A 16,230-nucleotide genomic window follows, 5' to 3' on the forward strand; every position below is an offset into this window, starting at 1 on the left:
TTCAGAGAGTTGTTGCTATTCCTTTCTTCGATCTCCTGTTGAGTCTGTAGGTGTTCAGAATGGTTTGATCCCTATCCAGCTGAATTCCTGAGAGGAGACGAAATCCAGTTCTCCTACTCCTCCGCCATCTTGCTCCGCTCCCCCCCTTTTCACTTTCTTGATAGGATTCAGTGATGTGTAAGTTTTTAATTTTAATGAAGTCCATTTTATCTATTTTTTCTTTTGTTGCCTGTGCATTTGGTGTCATATTTGCTTTCTGTGTCCATTTAAGAGACCATCGCTACATCCAAAGTCATGAAGATTAGCACCTGTTTTTCTTTCTAAGGGGTTATAGTTTTAGCTCTTAAACTTAGGTTTTGATCCATTTTGAGTTAATTTTTGTACTAAGAGTTCAATTTCATTCTTCTACATGTGTGCATCCAGTTTCCCAACACTACTTACTGAAAAGACTGTCCTTTTACCATTGAATGGTCTTGGTACCCTTTTTGAAAATCAACTGACCATTGATGTGAGAGTTTATTTTTAGGCTCCCAATTCTGTTCTATTGGTCTATTTGCCTATTCTCATGCCAGTAGCAAACCATACATTGTGATTATGTTAGCTTTGTAGTAAGTTTTGATATTGGGAAGTGTGAATCCTCCAAATCTGTTCTTGTTTTTCAAGATTGATTTGACAATTTGGTATCCTTTGAAATTCAGTATAAATTTGGCGATGGATTTTTCTACTTTGGTAAGCAATAGTTTTATAGGAATTGCATTGAATTTGTATATTGATTTGGACAGAATTGTCATTTTAATAATATTAAGTTTTCCAGTCCATGAGCAAAGGATATCTTTTCCATTTACTTAGACCTTCTTTCTGCAGTTTTTCTTTCAGCAATGTTTTGTGATTTTTCAGTGTACAAGTCTTGTGCCTTCTTGATTAAATTTATTTCTAAGTATTTTTTATGCCATATTAAACGGAATTCTTAATTTCCCTTTTGGAAATTGTTAGAAGTTTGTTGCTAGTATAGAGAAATGTACACTACACTTTTAATACATTTTGTGTGTTGAATTAATATCCAGCAGCTTGGCAGAATTTTATTTGTCTCCTGTAGTTTTTTTTGGTGTGGTTTCTTTTGGGTTTTCTACATATTAGATCATGTTATCTATGAACCAAGATGATTTTACTTCTTCCTTTCCGATTTGGATGCCTTATATTCCTTTTTCCTGCTTTAGCTAGTTCTTCCAGTACTAAGTTCAATAGAAGTAGAAAAGGTGGGCATTCTTGTCTTGCTCCTGAATTTAGGGGGAAAGCTTTAGTCTTTCACTATTGAGTATAATGTTAGCTGTGGGTTTTTCATAAATAGCTTTTCTCATGTTGAGGAAGTTCCTATCTAGTTCTAATTTGTATTATTCTCTTATGTGGGGGATTTATAGAATCTAGTGTTAGCTTGTTTTCAAGGCTAACTTAGAATAATTTCTTTTTTTTTCTTGATCGGCCTGCCATGGGTTTATCAGTTTAATTAGTCTTTTCAGAGAGAGAAATTTTGGCTTTTTTGCTATTTCTCATATCTTTATTATTTCTTTCTTTTTCCTATGGAATTGGGTTTAGGTAGATTCGCCCCCCCCTCCCGCCCAATCTTCTTGAGGTTAATGCTTATCTCATTTTCTCACTCTGTCTTTTCTAATATATGAGCTTAAAAAGATTTTTAAATTTGTTTTTAAGCAAGGCTTAAGCTGTATCCTGCACTGCTGCTATATAGTGATAGTCCATTACTTATTTCAAAGTATTTTTAAAATTCCCTGAGAATTATTTTTTTGTTTTCATTGGTTTTTAAATTTCCAAACACATCAGTATTTTTACTGGTTTCTGCATTGCATTCAGAGTATATATCCTGATTGACCTTTGACACTTTTTTTGAAACTTGTGTATGATTATATAACTTCGTATATGATGGGATTTTATAAATGCTTTATGTGTGCCTAAAAAAATGTCTCCTGCAGTTCTGTGGCAAAGTTAGTATTTGCTTAGTGTATTTTTATTTATTTACTATTTTAAAAGATTTATTTATTTTAGAGAGAGAGAAAGAGAAGAGAGTGCATGTGACGGGGGAGGGGCAGAGGGAGAGTTAGAATCTCAAGCAGACTCCCTGCTGAGCACAGAGCCTGACACCGGGCTTGATTCCAGGACCCTGAGATCATTACCTGAGCCAAAATCAAGAGTTGGACACTTAAACGACTGAGCCACCCAGGAGTCCCTTAGTGTATCATTTTTTAGCCTTTTACCCTCAATCATTCTGTATTCCTGTATTTTTGATATATTTCTTACAAGTTGTAAATAGTTTTTTAAAATTCCAATATGATGATGTTTGTCTTTCATATGGATCATTTAGGTATTTAAGGCAATTGCTGATGTATTTTTATTTAAATTGACCACTTCTCAGTGTTTTTTATTTTTTCGGCCTGTTCTCTGTTCTTCTACATTCCATCTTTATTTGGGCTGATACGTTTTTTATTATTTAACACCCCAGCCCCTCCCCACTTTTTGGCTTAGAAGTTACACACATTTTTAGTATATATTTAATCCATATAAGTAGTGTATATGTTATACACATTTTTAATAGTAGTTAGAATATTAAAACATCCATTTTTGACTTACCAAAATCTAATATTATTTAGTATTTTTATTCTCTCGTAAGCAATGCAAGGACCTTAGATCCCTTTAACTTTATTTAGCCTCTTCTGATTTAAAATTATCATGTTTTTATTGTGTTTTACAATTTTACACATACACATTTTTAACATACAAGACATAGTATTGTTATTATATATAGCCAGTATTTAGATTTTTTCACATACTTAATATTTCATTTTTTTCTATGTCTTTCATTTTTTATCTATCATCATTTTTCTCCTACCTGAAGAATAGCCCTTAATATTTTCCTTAATGCATCTCTGTGGTTATGAATTACATTTTTGTGTGTCTGAAAATGTCTTATTTCTTCTCCATTTTAGAAAAATACTTTCGGGAGGAATTTTCTTTAAAAATATTATTCCATTGTAATTCAGCTTATATTATTTCTGTTGAAGTCAGCTGGAAGTATAGTTATTGTTCCATTAAAGCTAATCAATTTTTGTATTTCCTTTTAGTTTGTTTTTGAGATACTTTTTTGTTTTTATCTTACACAAATTTTACAAGTGCATAGAAATGTGTTTGTTTTTATTTATCTTCCTTGGGGTTAGCAGGACTCTATTTTTATTTATTTTTTCTAGCTTTATTTAGCTATAATTGACATATAACATTGTGTAAGCTTAAGATGTACAGTATGATGATTTGGTACATGTATATATTGCAAAATAATTACCACAATGAGGTTAGTTGGTTAGTTAACAAATCCATCATCTCATATAATTACCTGTGTGTGTGTGTGTGTGTGTGTATGTTGGGTAGGTAAGAACATTTAAGATCTACTCTCAGCAACTTTCAAAGCAGGACTTTTTAAAAAATCTGTGGCTTGATACCTTTTGTCAGTTCTGGAAATTTTTCAGTCAGTCAGTATTTCTTCAAATATTGTCTGTGTCCTATTATCTCTTCTATTTTTGGGACTCCTTCCACCTGTGTCAGACCTTCTCTCTATCCTGTAAGTCTTTTCACCTTCTCATTTATGTTTTCTAAGCTTTTGCTCCTCAGTTTTTCATTCTAGATATTGTTTAGTAATTCTTTTTTCATCTGAGTCTAGTCTGCTAGTAAACCTATTCATTGAATTCTTATAATTTTAATTACTATATTTAACAGTTCTAATCTTTGTTTTTAAAAATAGTTTTCAATACTCTGCTGAAATACTCAGTGTCTTATCTTTTCAAACATAAGTAAGTATGGTTATTTTATTTTATTTATTTTATTTTTTTTGAGGGCAGGAAGATGAAATTTTATTTTATTTATTTTTTTAAATTTTATTTTATTATGTTATGTTAGTCACCATACAATACATCATTAGTTTTTGATGTAGTGATCTACAATTCATTGTTTTCGTATAACAAGTATGGTTATTTTAAAACCTGTGTCTTATAACTCTAATATCTGGAGACTCTGTGGATCTCTTTCTGTTGTGGGTTATTTCTGGTAGTTTTTTTAGTCATGTTATCTAGTCTCATATGCCATTATGTACTGGACATTATATTTAAAAAATTATTTCTTGAATCCATTTGAGGCCTAAGATATTATTCTCCAGAGATTAGAGGAGGGAGGGTTGGTCTTCTAGGTAATTGGGGTAAGTAACTATCTGGGCTCATCTCAGTCCAGTTTTATTGACTGAGATATTTCATGCTAAGCTATAATCTGTAAAAATAAACAGCACTGCATAGTTAATCTTCCTCTTGGGATTTTTCCTGTTGGGATCCTAACCCAAAGTGTGGGGGTTTTATGGCTATCCCCTTCTCTTCTGGTGGGCTCTGGACTCCAGGTCTGGGTCCCCCCTCTCCCCTACCCAAGGCTTTGAAAAGTAGCATTTTTTCTTTTTTTGTTTTTTTGGAGGCTTTCCTTACTGACAGTTACCATCAGGGAAGAATAGCTTCAGATACATAGCATTGCTCATCTGGACATCTCTATTCACTTAGCCTTCCTCAGATTCTGGCCGCATAATTCTTTAGCATCATGTTATTTCTGATACTTTTAAGATTTATTCATCTTTAAGTGTTTTATCTGCTTCTTTTAGTTGTCCTCAATGGGAGGGCTAGATGAATTTCCAGATTTGCCATTCATGGAAGTAGAAACTCTTTACAGATTTGTTTTTGCTTTGCATTGGTAACGGCATTTAAAAAAAAAAAGATTCTATTTATTTATTTTAGAGAGAGAGAGAGAAAGGGCGCATGCGTGTGTGCAAGTAAGGGGGGAGGGAGAGGGAGAAAGAGAGAGAATCCCAAGCAGACTCCATGCTGAGCATGGGGCTCAATCCCACAACTCTGAGATCATGACCTGAGCAGAAACCAAGAGTCGGATGCTTCACGGACTAAGCCACCCAGGCGCCGCTGTAACAGCATTTTTAATAAGAATGTTTTTTGTTAGGACTGTTATTGAACTCTACATCTCCCCCACTTCGGTTTCTGTGTACCCTTCCATCTGGAAATACGTCACTCTGTTGTTACTTGAGAGTCAAGTAGAATAAATCATAACATTATATGAACTTCATTTCATAAATTGGTATAAAATACATTGGGATTTTTGAAGATGTTTTAGGTATTTATTAGTTCCATTTATTTATTTATTTATTTATTTGAGAGTGAGCAAGCCAGCCCTGGGTAAGGGGGGTTGGAGGAGGGATAGAAGGAGAGGGAGAGAGGGAATCTTAAGCAGGCCCCACACCCAGCATGGAGCCTGACGTGGGGCTTGATCTCACGATCCTGAGACCACAACCTGAGCTGAAATCAAGACTCAGATACTTTACCGACTGAGCCACCCAGGCTATTAGTTTCTTTTAATTTGAAAACTTACTATTTTCTTGAAGCAGGAAGCTCATCACTAGATAGTATTCTTTATTTCTTGGTTGGGAAGGTTTTGCCCTACACGTATTAACACTGTTCCACCACCATTAAATAGGACAGTCTGCAATATTTTGTGGCCGTTCTGGAAAACAGCTGAAGCGTTGTCACAGCACTCAGCCAGGCATGCTTCTGGATAGCTGGTCCCGGATGGTAAAGAGCCTAAATGTGTCATCTTCTGTGAACCAGGCTTCTCGTCTTATTGATGGCAGTGAGCCCTGCTGGCAGTCATCTGGTTCACAAGGAAAGGTAGTGTGCCATGGGGACACTTCCAGAAATGCTTTTATTTAGATGGCTTTACCTTTTAAGCTTCAAAATGAACTTTGAAAAACCTACTAAGTTATACTGGGATAGCACCTGTCAGTACTGATTTTACATTTTAGTTCATAATTATTTTTAAAGCTACTGAGTAATAAACCATCCAGTTTTTATTGTTAGAGATTTTAAATGATGTATGTAATAGATTTTATCTAACTGACCAATTGATAGAGAGTGTAATAGGGTGCTGTTATTTTTGTTACTCTCCCACATAAAATGTGTGAGTTCAGATTCTGCTTCTGGTGAGCAGTTTTTCTAATATATCTGAACAAATAGGTATTGCCCTTTGGAATGTTATCATAATTGCACTCAAGTGTGGGTGCCCATCATCTGAACTTGTGGTCAGACTTGGAGAGAGGGGCTATTTTTCCATCTTGACTCCAGTATTTTCTATTACCCACTCCTTGATGGGTATAAAGGGGCCACCCTAGGTCAGGAGCCTGTAAACAAATCATTTCTGGGGTTTAGAGTGAGACTTTCTTTTAATAAACAAGTAAGTAGTGGAATAGAATACTCCTCTCTCTCAGGCCGTATCATATATTTGGATAATCTCATGTAGATCCAAGCTTTAGTGACACTGTTTTAATAGCTAAAATATGGCTGAATTTTATTAACTGAGAATACATTTTTTTTTTTTTTTTAAGCATTGGATTCGTTTGGAGATTTTCCCAGATGTTCTTGTTCATAGATTAAAAATGATAGTTGATCCCGCTGACAGTAGCTACATGCCTTCCCTGGTAGTGGTGTCAGGTAATTGAATTAGTTTACTCTGTATCTTCTCTCATATGATAAAAACTCCTTTGTCTGATTCCTTTATCTCCCTTCTTCCCCCTAGGTGGAAATTCCCTAAATAATCTAATTGAACTAAAGACAATCAATATTAACCCCACTGACACCACAGTGTCCCTTCTGAATGACTGCACAGAGGTAAGTGGAAATGACTCTTTTGGCTGTCTCTGTATTAACATTGAGCCTATTTTTCCCCCTGAATTAAGTAATTGTATTTTAAAATTTGACAGGTATACAACTTGAATTTGCTATTTATCAGATCAGCTTGGAAAGGAAACAAAATAAGTTTCATTCTCACTCTCTTAGGTGAGAAGTAAGGGTAAAGCTCCTAGCAAAAGTTGTTACTAGGCACTTCAGATTGCTCTTTATATCCAGCACAGGATTGTTTTCATTATGTATCTATTAATGTGTGATGGTTTTTTTCTAACTGCACATATGACACTGAAATTGCTTTTTTGTTTTCATACCTGTTGGCATCAAGTGCTGAGCTGTTTTGATGGGTTATAAGGTAATTTTCAAAATGAATACAGGTTTTTTTATAAATCTTTTTTTTTTAAAGATTTTATTTATTTATTTGAGAGAGAGAGAGAGCACACGAGAGGGGGGAGGGTCAGAGGGAGAAGCAGACTCCCTGCCGAGCAGGGAGCCCGATGCGGGACTCGATCCTGGGACTCGAGGATCATGACCTGAGCCGAAGGCAGTCGCTTAACCAACTGAGCCACCCAGGCACCCCTTTTTATAAATCTTGAGAATGCTATCTGAGAAATGCTATCAGTGAAAGTTCTTTTATGTAGTACCTCTATATTACGGAGCAGTGAGACTGTTTCTCAGATCTTCCCATAATCTTTCTACACAGCTGTCAACACTATTTTAATAAATTCAGCATACTTGAAATAATACCACCTATACTATTGTCTCATGAGGACTTACTTAATTGGTGCAATGATAGTGGATAAAGATATTAAATGATTGACTTTTATTCATCTAAAGTTTTTTATAAGTGAGTTTATTTTTAAATTATTAAATGTAGTTCACCATTCATTATTATTATCATCATCATCATTAGTCTGCCCACATAAGGGCAGACAAGTTCAAGGTGGTGCCATATGTTACTTAAAAGAAGCTGATACATAGCCATTAGGTTAATTTGTTCATGGATGAAAGGTTTGTAACTTGTGTCCAGTCTATGGAAATTTACCAGCCTCTTTTCCCAGGTCCAAGAATTGATGATCTGGCCTTTATTTCCAATCTTCAATAAATAGAATTGTGGGACACCATTCATTCTTAAATGTCATTGAACTATTTTGTGATATACCAATTAATACCAGTGGTGTTAATAAATGAATAAACTGGTAAATTATTAAAATGAAAGATAATATTGAGTTTTTCTGAAAAAAGATAATATTGAATTTTAGTGCATTTTATTGGTAACTCATTGCTAGGCAACTGAAAGCAGCTTGTCTAATGTCTTAATTATACTCCTGAATATTTTTATACTTTAAATCAATAACTAGAGTTAATTAAATCAGTAACTGGCTGAGATTATCATTCATAAAAGGTGTATTAATTGTAGTCCAATAAATTTTCAATTCAGAACAGTTTATTACATAATATTTGATAAGTATAGAGTAGTATACATGATGCATGTGAGAAATATGAAGCATTGTGAGTAATTGGAAAACTCATGACCCACTCTCCATCGCTCCAACCAATTTAAGAACTAGAATATTAATCATTCTTGGGAAGCCAGTGGACATTCTAGCATTGTCTTTCCTATAAAAATGGCTCATTGTGGTAATTTTCTAACATAACCAAAAATAGAAAGTATACTGACTCCCCCACAAACCTTTGACCCATCTTCAACAATTATCAGCATTTTTGTCAATTGTGTTTCATTGTCTCCTTCCATATGTTCTCCATTTTTTTAATTCCTAGAATGTTTAAAAGCAAGTCTGAGATTCGACCTTATCCATATTGTGTACTTCAGTATTAATCTGTAACAAGGACTTAAAAAATGTAACCACAATGCCATTATCACACCTAACAGTTATGCTTTAATATCATATAATATCCAGCCAGTGTTTACATTTTCCCAGTTATAACATAAATATCTTTTTGTAGTTGTTTTATGTGCCTGCACTTTGTACTTCATGTAAGTCTTAATTCTCTTGGTTTTTCCTTGCTAAAGAAGGAAACTGGGTCTTCTTTTCCTGTAGAATTACTCATTTTTTAGTTTGTCTTTTTTATCCCAATGGTTTTCTTCCACCTGTGCTTCCTGTGAGATCATAGGTAGTAGGTCTTGAGGTTTGATCAGGTCCAGTTGAGGCAATAAGAGGTCGCTGGAAGTATGTGTGCTTCGTGCTGCATTACTCTTTGTTCACAGGAAATGCAGGAATAGAGGAATACTGTAAATGCCAAATACAGGATGTGGGGCATTCTGCAGGACAAAGAGCCAACTTTAACAAATGAGTGTCAAAGGCCTAACAGGGAGAGGTTGCATTCTGATTTGAACAAGCCAACAATAGAAAAATGTTTATGAGATGATCATAAAAGTTAATCACTGGTAGCATAGTAGATGATATAAGGAATTACTGTTTTAGCTATGATAATAGTAATGTGGATTTTTTTTTTAAATGCCTGTACTTCAGTGATACATACTGAAGTTTTGAAACAACATGCTGCCTGTGATTTTCTTAATATAATCCATATATGAACAAAATTGCTCATATGTTGATAACTTAGAATTAGGTGATAGTGTTGCAGGGCTATTTGTATGATTTTCTCTAATTTACATATATTCAAATGTTTTTATTAGTTTTAAAAATTATGAAGGTTCTGAACCACCTGACATTTAATCTCTTTCCTAATACATTTTGATTCAAGAAAGCTTTTTTTTTTTTTTTCCCGAGAGAGAGAGAGAGAGCCCATGTGTGTGCACATGCAAGTGGGGAGCCAGGCAAGGGCAGAGGGAAAGGGAGAGAGAGAATCCCAAGCAGGCTCCATGCCCAGTGCGGAGCCCGATGCGGGGCTCAGTCTCAGGATCCTGAGATCATGACCTGAGCTGAAATCAAGAGTGCAATGCTTAATGGACTGAGCCACCCAGGTGCCCCTCAAGAAAGCTTTAAGACAGAAAAGTTTGCATCATTCAGTAAAGCTATCATACTGTTTCATTTTAGTGAGAAAATCAATGTGAGTCCCATGCCTTGGATAGATATACTTGGTGATCAATGACTTCTTTTAATCTGTACTCAATAGTGACTGTTAATTTTGCCTAACTTGCTTGATATTTCCAGAATTTAAGTAAAAGAGCTCTAACTTTCCACACATTCCATGTCTCAAATATGCTGCTCTCCAGTTTAAGTATCTCATATATTTGATTCTAAAAAGTCTGTAGTTTACTGTTTTTGTGTCTAGTATCACAGGTATATTGAAATTGCTATAAAGCAGTGCAGGAGCTCAGGAATTGATTGTAAAATCCATGGTCTTATCCTGCTGGGACGCATCCGTGCAGAGGAGGAAGATTTGGCTGCAGTTCCTTTCTTAGCCTCAGATAATGAAGAGGAAGAAGACGAAAAAGGCAACAGTGGGAGGTGAGAGCCATTTGTTATTGGTGGTGCTCATTCCAAAATTCTCACTTTTAAAAGTAAATATTTTTCAGAGTCCATCGTCTCTCATGGTTCATCTCCCCCTCCGATTTCCCCCCCTTCATTCCCCTCCTGCTATCTTCTTCTGAGGGTTCTAGAGGGGAGGGGGGTGGGAGGATGGGTTAGCCTGGTGATGGGTATTGGAGAGGGCACATTCTGCATGGAGCACTGGGTGTTGTGTGCAGGCAGTGAATCGTGGAGCACTGCATCGAAGACTAATGGTGTAATATATGGTGATTAACATAACATAATAATAAAAAAAATAAAAATAAAAGTAAATAATTAGAGTATATTTCATAATGAGAGTAGTTTTATGCACCCAGGAATGTAGTAAATTTTAATTTTTTTCAAAAATTTAATTTAAGAGAATGTTTAACGTAGAAACATTATATTTAGATAAATACCATTAAAAAGAAAAATGTTTAATTTTTCTACCTGAAATATCACAGCTAATATTTTGGTATATATCCCTGTAGTTTTCTTTTTATCTGTCCCTAATTGTGTTTTTCTATGAAATGGCATGATATGGTATATATTTTATAGTCTTCTTTGCTGTGCTAAATATTTTATTGTCAACTTTTAAATTAAAATTTATTATGATAAAATATACATAACATAAAATGTATCCTCTTAACTATTTTTAAATGTCTAGTTCTGTGGCATTAAGTACATTCACATTATTGTGCAATTGTGAGCAATATTCATCCCCAAAATACCCGTATCATTAGTCTTTTGTTATGTAATTTTCTTGAGGGCAGTATTTCATCTTATGACTATGTTCTAGTTTACTTACTCAATTTGATATTTTGCAAGAGTACTATAGTGATGACTATTACCATATTTATTCCTTCACCATCCATCTATTGAACACCTGTTGTGGGCTAAACCCTGTTCTATGTCCTTTGAATGCTGTGGTGAATATGCACAATAAAATAAGACAAACTCATACACTTCAGAGTGGCTTTATGACTGTGGGAAGTGCATGAAGGAGAAGTGCGCCGTCTTTTGATAATCTGCAAAAGAGCATTTATTTGTCAGGAGGACAAGGAAAACTCCCTCTAAAGGCATACTTTCAGGAAAAGTCAGAGTTTTCAAAGCCAGGTGGGCAGAAAAGGTGTTTTTGGCAGGGCAACAGCGTATACCAAGGATGAAGAAAGATACCTGCCAGGTTTCTGCACATTTGCTTCTTTTATTCTAAGATGTTTATGGAGGACTGTTACGTGCAGGGGATTGTTCTGAGCCTTGTTCATGGCCCAGGAGAAAACAATGTAGATAATCACTTTCCTCAGAGAAGTTAAGTATTTTCCTAGATAAATTGCTAAAAGTAAATGGCTAAGTCAAAGGATATGCAAAATCAGTTTATGTGTGTTACTATTGTCCTACTGGTGTAGTCTGGTCCTTGCAGATACACGAAGGAGGCAGGTACCATGCTAGCTGAGTTCTTCTGACCACTGCCCCTTTGTGCTTTCTAGAGTGTGATGTAAGTAGTCTTTTAGAAAGACTGCCTCTCGCTGCTATTAAAGCACATTCTCTTAATCATGAATGGGTGGCAACTGTGATAATAAATCAGGTTATTCTAGGGTTCTGTGATCTTGGGTTTGGATTCTGTCCTGTTTTATTTTGGAAACTTTGAATTGAAACAAAAGAAAATAATATATATAACATTACCTCATCTAGAATATATGTTGTACTATATGTTACGATTCAAACTGATAGTAAGGAAGGAAAATACCAGTTCACTTAAATGAATCATTGAGATTTTCAAGAGAAAGGATTATAGGTTTGTATATACTTATTCAGTAACTACGAAAATGAATTGGACAAATACATAAATACATGTATATATGAGATAATGAAGAAAGTTTGAGCTTTTACTCATAGATTAAATTTTTACATAATTGAATACATTAACAAAAGATTTCTAGGTATTTGAATGTAATGTTTTTCTTTTCCTGTCAGATCTTAATTAGCTAATAAATTTAGGGTGAATAAGTGATCCCAACAGTCTCCCACAGAGCACACACACAACTGGGGTATGCCCACACTGATGACCTGCTGGCCTCCATTCTGACTGGTTGATAATTACGTGGTACCAGTCATTACATATCTTGAATATCACTCTTGGTGTCCAATACATATTTTTGACTAAAAATGTGTTACAGGGTATATCAAGTATAGATAGTCTGCGATTTATTTGACTTGCAAGTTTTTGACTTTACGATAGTGCAAAAGTGACACACATTCCATAGAAACCGAACTTAGAATTTTGATCTTTTCCTGAGTTAGTAATATGTGGTACAATCCTCTCTTTAACACTGGGCAGCAGCAGCGAGCTATATAGCTCTCAGCCATGTAATCACAGGGGTAAATAACCAATATACTTATTATAGCCATTCTGTACCCGTACCATACTTTCACTTTCAGTATAGTATTCAAGAAATTACATGAGATGTTCAACACTTCATTATAAAATAGGCTTTGTGTTAGATGATTTTGTCCAACTGTAGACTAATGTAACTGTTCTCAGCATGTTCAAGGTAGGCAAGGCTAAGCTATGATGTTGAGTAGGTTAGGTGCATTTTTAAAATACTTTTCAACTTACAATATTTTCAATTTATGATGAGTTTATTGAGGTAAAATACTGTTGTAGGTAGAGGAAGATCTGTAATTACAGTGTACATATACTTGCTCTTTTGTGCCTGGTATCAGATGAAAGGATTTTCCTACATTTTAATCCCCAGACCATAAAATTTTGATCTCTTAATATAAATATTCATTAGTATATATATGTTCAAAAATCTTACCTATCTAGAACCTAGTCTCTGGAGCCGTTGGTTGTCCATCCTTGTTAATAAAAATAGAACAAAAGCAAATAAAAAGCCAAAAACCTCAAACACAGGTTCCTTAGTACCTGGTATCAACTAACAACCAAGAAAATCTAGCACTGTCCTGTGTACTTGGTGGTCTCAAGTTCAAGAATTAGAGCGCTCTGTTGATTAAACTTCCAGCCCATTGAGGGCAGGTCAGGAGATAGAATGAACAAGGTGGTGGGAGCCAGCTGCCAGAGTTATGCTTCAGAAGCCTTGGGGTACAGGGCATGCCTCTCAGGAGAGAAAGGAGGTAGGGGACCTGTAGTCCAGCTGGCCTATATGGTGGGCAGAAGGTGTGAAGGAAGAAAATTGCGTTTTGCTTTGGTACTTGTAACTGTGTTAGAGTACCTCAAAAGTTGTATGGTTTTATCTATTTTATTAGTTCTTTGAGGCAAAAAAATTACCAGATGTTTAGGTTTAAGGACTTTGCCAAAATGCCAGGCCCAGTGGTGACTCCTAGGACCATTTAATCAGTGTTTTCTGCATTTAACATCTGTAGTAGCTATGTGTTGACACATTGGGTGGGAATATCTGTGAATCAGTAAAGCAGCTGTTGTGTTCAAGTTGGTGTATAAGAAGAAAAGAGCTGCACAGTGTGTCATAGAAAGGTCTCCATCAAAAACAAGGCTAGAATTAAATAATAGTATTAAAAGGTAGCATGCTGGTATCTAGAAATTTTGACCCTCTGGTACACTAACTTGTGTATTTACTTGAGGTTTCATTGTATTAAAACTTTAAGAGTTTCTGATAGTAATCAGCAAACTTTACTTGCTTGAGGTTGCTTTCCTTTTTGTTAAAAAAAATATTTTTATGTTGAATGACCTCTATTTCTGTCTTTTTTGTTTGGTTAGCCTTATTAGAAAGAAGACTGCAGGGCTGGAATCGGCAGCTACAATAAGAACCAAGGTGTTTGTGTGGGGACTGAATGACAAGGACCAGCTGGGCGGCCTGAAGGGCTCTAAGGTATTCCCCCTCTTCCTGAAGTTCCTTTGTTACCTGTCATCACATGATTGAGGAGGAGCTTTGCTGGTGCCTTTGTCCTAGAGAGGCTCAGTAATAATTAGACCTCTTCTAAGGTTTTTATGATTATTTACCTTCTATAAGTTGTTTTTTAAATTGACTTTTCTGAAGAAATTCTTGATATGAACTTGTCATTATTATCAAATTTAGTTTCTGTTAAAGCCTCTGTCCTTGGAAAATAGTGCATTTTAGTTGTAGTTGTATTATTGCTGTTCTATAAACTAGAAAATACACTTTTGAAAAGATTCAACAAGCATATAGATGAAAATTATAGACCGTAATTATATTTATTTTGCCATCAATACAATAAGCATTTTTGCTTACCATGAACAAAATAATGTGTAAAAAATGCTGTAGTGGTGTGAAGATGAGCAAGATATCATTTAAAGAGTAGATACAACAAATGATGCATTTGAACTAGAGTTGAATTCAGTATCTATTTATGTTACTTAGTGTCTAACTGAGGAGCCACAAAACAAATACCTCCAAGTTTTAGTGCCTGGAAACAGTTTCTCTTCAGTGAGTGTCTCTGCTTCCTTTTAGTATTCTATGAAACTTCACCCATCATGAAATCCCTTATTACCTGCATTGTTGAGAAGCTGAGAAGGAAAGTTAGAACTCATTTTAAGTCTCTCCTTTCAAGTACAACAAATTTTCATCTTTATTTGAACAGCCTTGAATGCATTTGGGTTTTAAGGCCTGTAGACTCCATTTGGAGGTGGGTAGGGGGCAGTAAGATCTGGGAGTCTCAGTTGTGATAGTGCAGGGCTGTCTAGGTGATCCTGAGGCACATGGCCCTTTGTTGGAGTTTGTACATGAAGGGTAGATTTCTTGCACTGTAGTAGTGACTATCTGATAATTTCTAGGAATCATAAAGGGTTTCTTAGACAAGGGCTTTAAGAATTTTAAATTAGGTCACACCCATCTACAATGGGAAATTGAAGTGTATAATTTCTTAGAGATGTCAGAATCAATAAGAATGAGTAGGACAAGACCTGAAATAAGATGTAGTTTACCAGATACTTGGTTATATCTTTACATTATGTATATTTTATTTTTCACCTTTTATTATGGAGCTGTTCAAACAGCAGGTAGAAAGAATAGGGACCTGAGCCCTCATGTTCCTGTACCAGCTTCAGCAGTTAACAGTAGAAGGTCACATTTTTTGTCTCTATTTTATTTATTTATCTTACACCCCCCACCCCCCATTTAAGGTATATCTCAATATATTCTTTCATCCTTAGAATACTTTAGTGTATCTCTCTAAGAGAAAAGAACTTCTTTGGTAAACAGTTATTTCTTATATCATCTAATAAGGATACTTGTAATTTTGAAAGCATAAATAAAATGATCTTTTTCCTTCTTTTGCTTAACAAAAAAATCCTGTTCTAGATAAAGGTTCCTTCATTCTCTGAGACACTGTCTGCTTTGAATGTGGTACAGGTGGCTGGTGGTTCTAAAAGTTTGTTTGCAGGTATGATTATTCTTATACCAAAAATTTTTTATAAATTATGCTTACCACCAAAAACACAGTTGTTATGTTGTGAAAAGTGAGTCTTGTCCTTGCTCTTGTTCTTTGCAGTGACTGTGGAAGGGAAGGTATATGCCTGTGGAGAAGCCACGAATGGCCGACTGGGGCTAGGCATCTCTAGCGGGACTGTGCCCATCCCTCGGCAGATTACAGCTCTTAGCAGTTATGTGGTCAAGAAGGTGGCCGTTCATTCAGGTACCAGGCCAGAGTTGGCACTCATACGCAGATAAGCCTGTTGCTTGTGCTCTGCAAATAATTATGGCCTTTAAATAATTTTCCCTAGGGTGTATTCTTTTTCAAGTTTACTTAATTATTAAGAATAAAAGTTGGATAATGTAAATCTCCAGGTGGTCTAGAATTTAATTATTTTGCTACACGAGGCTTTTTAGAGATCAGCAGTTGTTGGCATTCCAGGTGTGTAGGGACTACCCTTCTCCAAGGTGTGGGTTTTCAGTCTCGGAGCTATGGTCTTTGGTTCATGGCATCTTTGAAATCATCATGTTCTGTGCTTAAATATGTGTTATTTTTCTGATGAAAGA

General features: G+C 35.3%; 1 protein-coding gene across 7 annotated transcripts in view; it reads left to right on the forward strand.

The window, feature by feature from the left end:
* Nucleotides 1-16,230, forward strand: part of HERC2 (HECT and RLD domain containing E3 ubiquitin protein ligase 2) — a 236,769-nt gene that overhangs the window by 145,122 nt on the left and 75,417 nt on the right. For all 7 annotated transcript variants that reach the window (XR_014148742.1, XM_081831489.1, XM_081831490.1 and 4 more), the window contains 7 exons: nucleotides 5,578-5,768; nucleotides 6,482-6,587; nucleotides 6,673-6,764; nucleotides 10,041-10,216; nucleotides 13,992-14,103; nucleotides 15,553-15,634; nucleotides 15,743-15,886. Coding sequence is in view for 6 of the 7 variants with exons in the window: in XM_081831489.1 (XP_081687615.1) it covers nucleotides 5,578-5,768; nucleotides 6,482-6,587; nucleotides 6,673-6,764; nucleotides 10,041-10,216; nucleotides 13,992-14,103; nucleotides 15,553-15,634; nucleotides 15,743-15,886 (903 nt within the window). In the remaining variant the exon portion in view is untranslated. The remainder of the gene's footprint in view (nucleotides 1-5,577; nucleotides 5,769-6,481; nucleotides 6,588-6,672; nucleotides 6,765-10,040; nucleotides 10,217-13,991; nucleotides 14,104-15,552; nucleotides 15,635-15,742; nucleotides 15,887-16,230) is intronic.

The sequence above is a fragment of the Leptonychotes weddellii genome, chromosome 9 (assembly GCF_054177405.1).
Source record: "Leptonychotes weddellii isolate Sample4059 chromosome 9, ASM5417740v2, whole genome shotgun sequence".
Lineage (NCBI taxonomy): Eukaryota > Metazoa > Chordata > Mammalia > Carnivora > Phocidae > Leptonychotes > Leptonychotes weddellii.